Below are 1,528 nucleotides of genomic sequence, written 5' to 3'. Positions count from 1 at the left end.
TTCTTTTTTCCCAATTACCTTTTTATTATTATTTTTCTTCTTCCAAGTGTAGAATATTTTTATATATATAGATTGTCCCTCAAAAAAAAAAACATAAATAAAATAGCAGAACAAACAATATATATGGACCCCACTTTTCATGCAATGACGAAACATTTCACTTGAAATAAATAAATAAAATAAAATTATAAAATAATAATAAATAAAATCGACTCTATGTAGTCTCTATATATAACCACCTTCCTTTACTCATCATCTTCATTCCATTCCCTTCTCCTCCTCCGTCACCACTATCACCATCACCATTCACCATCATTCGCCCAAAAAAAAAAAAAAAAACCAAAATTATTTTAAAAATTCATCATACAAAAAAATTACGAGTCTACAGCTGCCTAATAGCTAAGTGGTAACATAACTACTCTATTTGGAACGAGAAGATTATTTTTCACAACGATGACGAATTTGGAGGCATCGTCATCCGCTATTGCACCGGTGGGCCCGCCACGATCACCGTGGCACTCACCGGTGCCGTATTTATTTGGGGGATTAGCAGCCATGTTAGGGCTAATTGCATTTGCTCTACTAATTTTAGCTTGTTCTTATTGGAAACTTAGTGGTAATTTTGAAGAAAATCAAGAAGGTGATCTTGAAGAAGGAAATAATAACAACAATAATAATAATAATAATAATGGTGAAGATGGTAAAATGGTGGAACCACCAATTCTTGAAGAGAAATTTTTGGTGATTATGGCTGGACAATTGAAGCCAACTTATATTGCTACACCTAGTTTGTCTAGTAGAGCTTCATCTTTTGGTAGCAATAGCGGTTGTACCGTGAGCAGTGAGAGTAGTACGGATAAATCCGAGGCTGAAGAGAAGGAGGAGGAAGGAAATGATGTCTCGGGTTCAAGTCTTGATAATCATGATGAAACTCCTGTAGGAGAGAGAGTAAAGGAGGAGGAAGGAAATGAAGTCTCGAGTTCGACTTCTGGAAATGATTTCGTGGTTAACGTGACACAAATGCAAATTAATTAGCGGAATGAATTTCGAGTCATATGGTAAGCATGATGAGATTAGGTCCTTTAGTTTCAAAGAGAAAAAGAAAAGAAAAAAAAATCTTGTTTTTTTTTTTTACTTTTTTTTCCCCTTTTGTGGGAATTTCCGGAAATGTATATATTTTTTGGAGAATGAATTGGGAAAACTTTATATATCTTAGTAATTTTATATAAGGAGATCATACTTTTTTAATTTTTAGACATATGCTAGGTATGTTATAGCTCATTATTCAATACTTATACACCTTTAGGGGTAAAATTTATATGTGTTAGATGTTTATATCTAGTCGATGAATAAGTAAAGTATATATTTTTGTTAAGATTCATTAATTTATAAAGTTAATTATTTAGTTAAATATAAATACTCAGGGTAAATATTTATCTATCCTCTCATATGGATTTCAATTTCAATTTCAATAGTAAATTATCATTATATTTTTCACATAAGTGGTATGATTCATCCACCTTGAGAA

At 31.7% G+C, this 1,528-nt stretch overlaps 1 protein-coding gene across 1 annotated transcript; it reads left to right on the top strand.

The window, feature by feature from the left end:
• The first annotated feature begins 328 nt into the window (after nt 1-328).
• On the top strand, nt 329-1,222 carry LOC102583168 (protein GLUTAMINE DUMPER 2). Its single transcript, XM_006343484.2, has one exon. The coding sequence runs from the start codon at nt 454-456 to the stop codon at nt 1,033-1,035; it is 582 nt and encodes a 193-aa protein (XP_006343546.1). The 5' UTR covers nt 329-453; the 3' UTR covers nt 1,036-1,222.
• The last annotated feature ends 306 nt before the right edge of the window (nt 1,223-1,528 follow it).

This window comes from Solanum tuberosum, unplaced genomic scaffold (assembly GCF_000226075.1).
Source record: "Solanum tuberosum cultivar DM 1-3 516 R44 unplaced genomic scaffold, SolTub_3.0 scf00047, whole genome shotgun sequence".
In the NCBI taxonomy this organism is placed as follows: domain Eukaryota; kingdom Viridiplantae; phylum Streptophyta; class Magnoliopsida; order Solanales; family Solanaceae; genus Solanum; species Solanum tuberosum.
This window is presented reverse-complemented; position numbering and strand designations above follow the sequence as displayed.

Bases quoted from the DNA above. Each gene is read 5' to 3' on its own strand.
- LOC102583168 (XM_006343484.2), top strand. From the start codon at position 454: ATGACGAATTTGGAGGCATCGTCATCCGCTATTGCACCGGTGGGCCCG.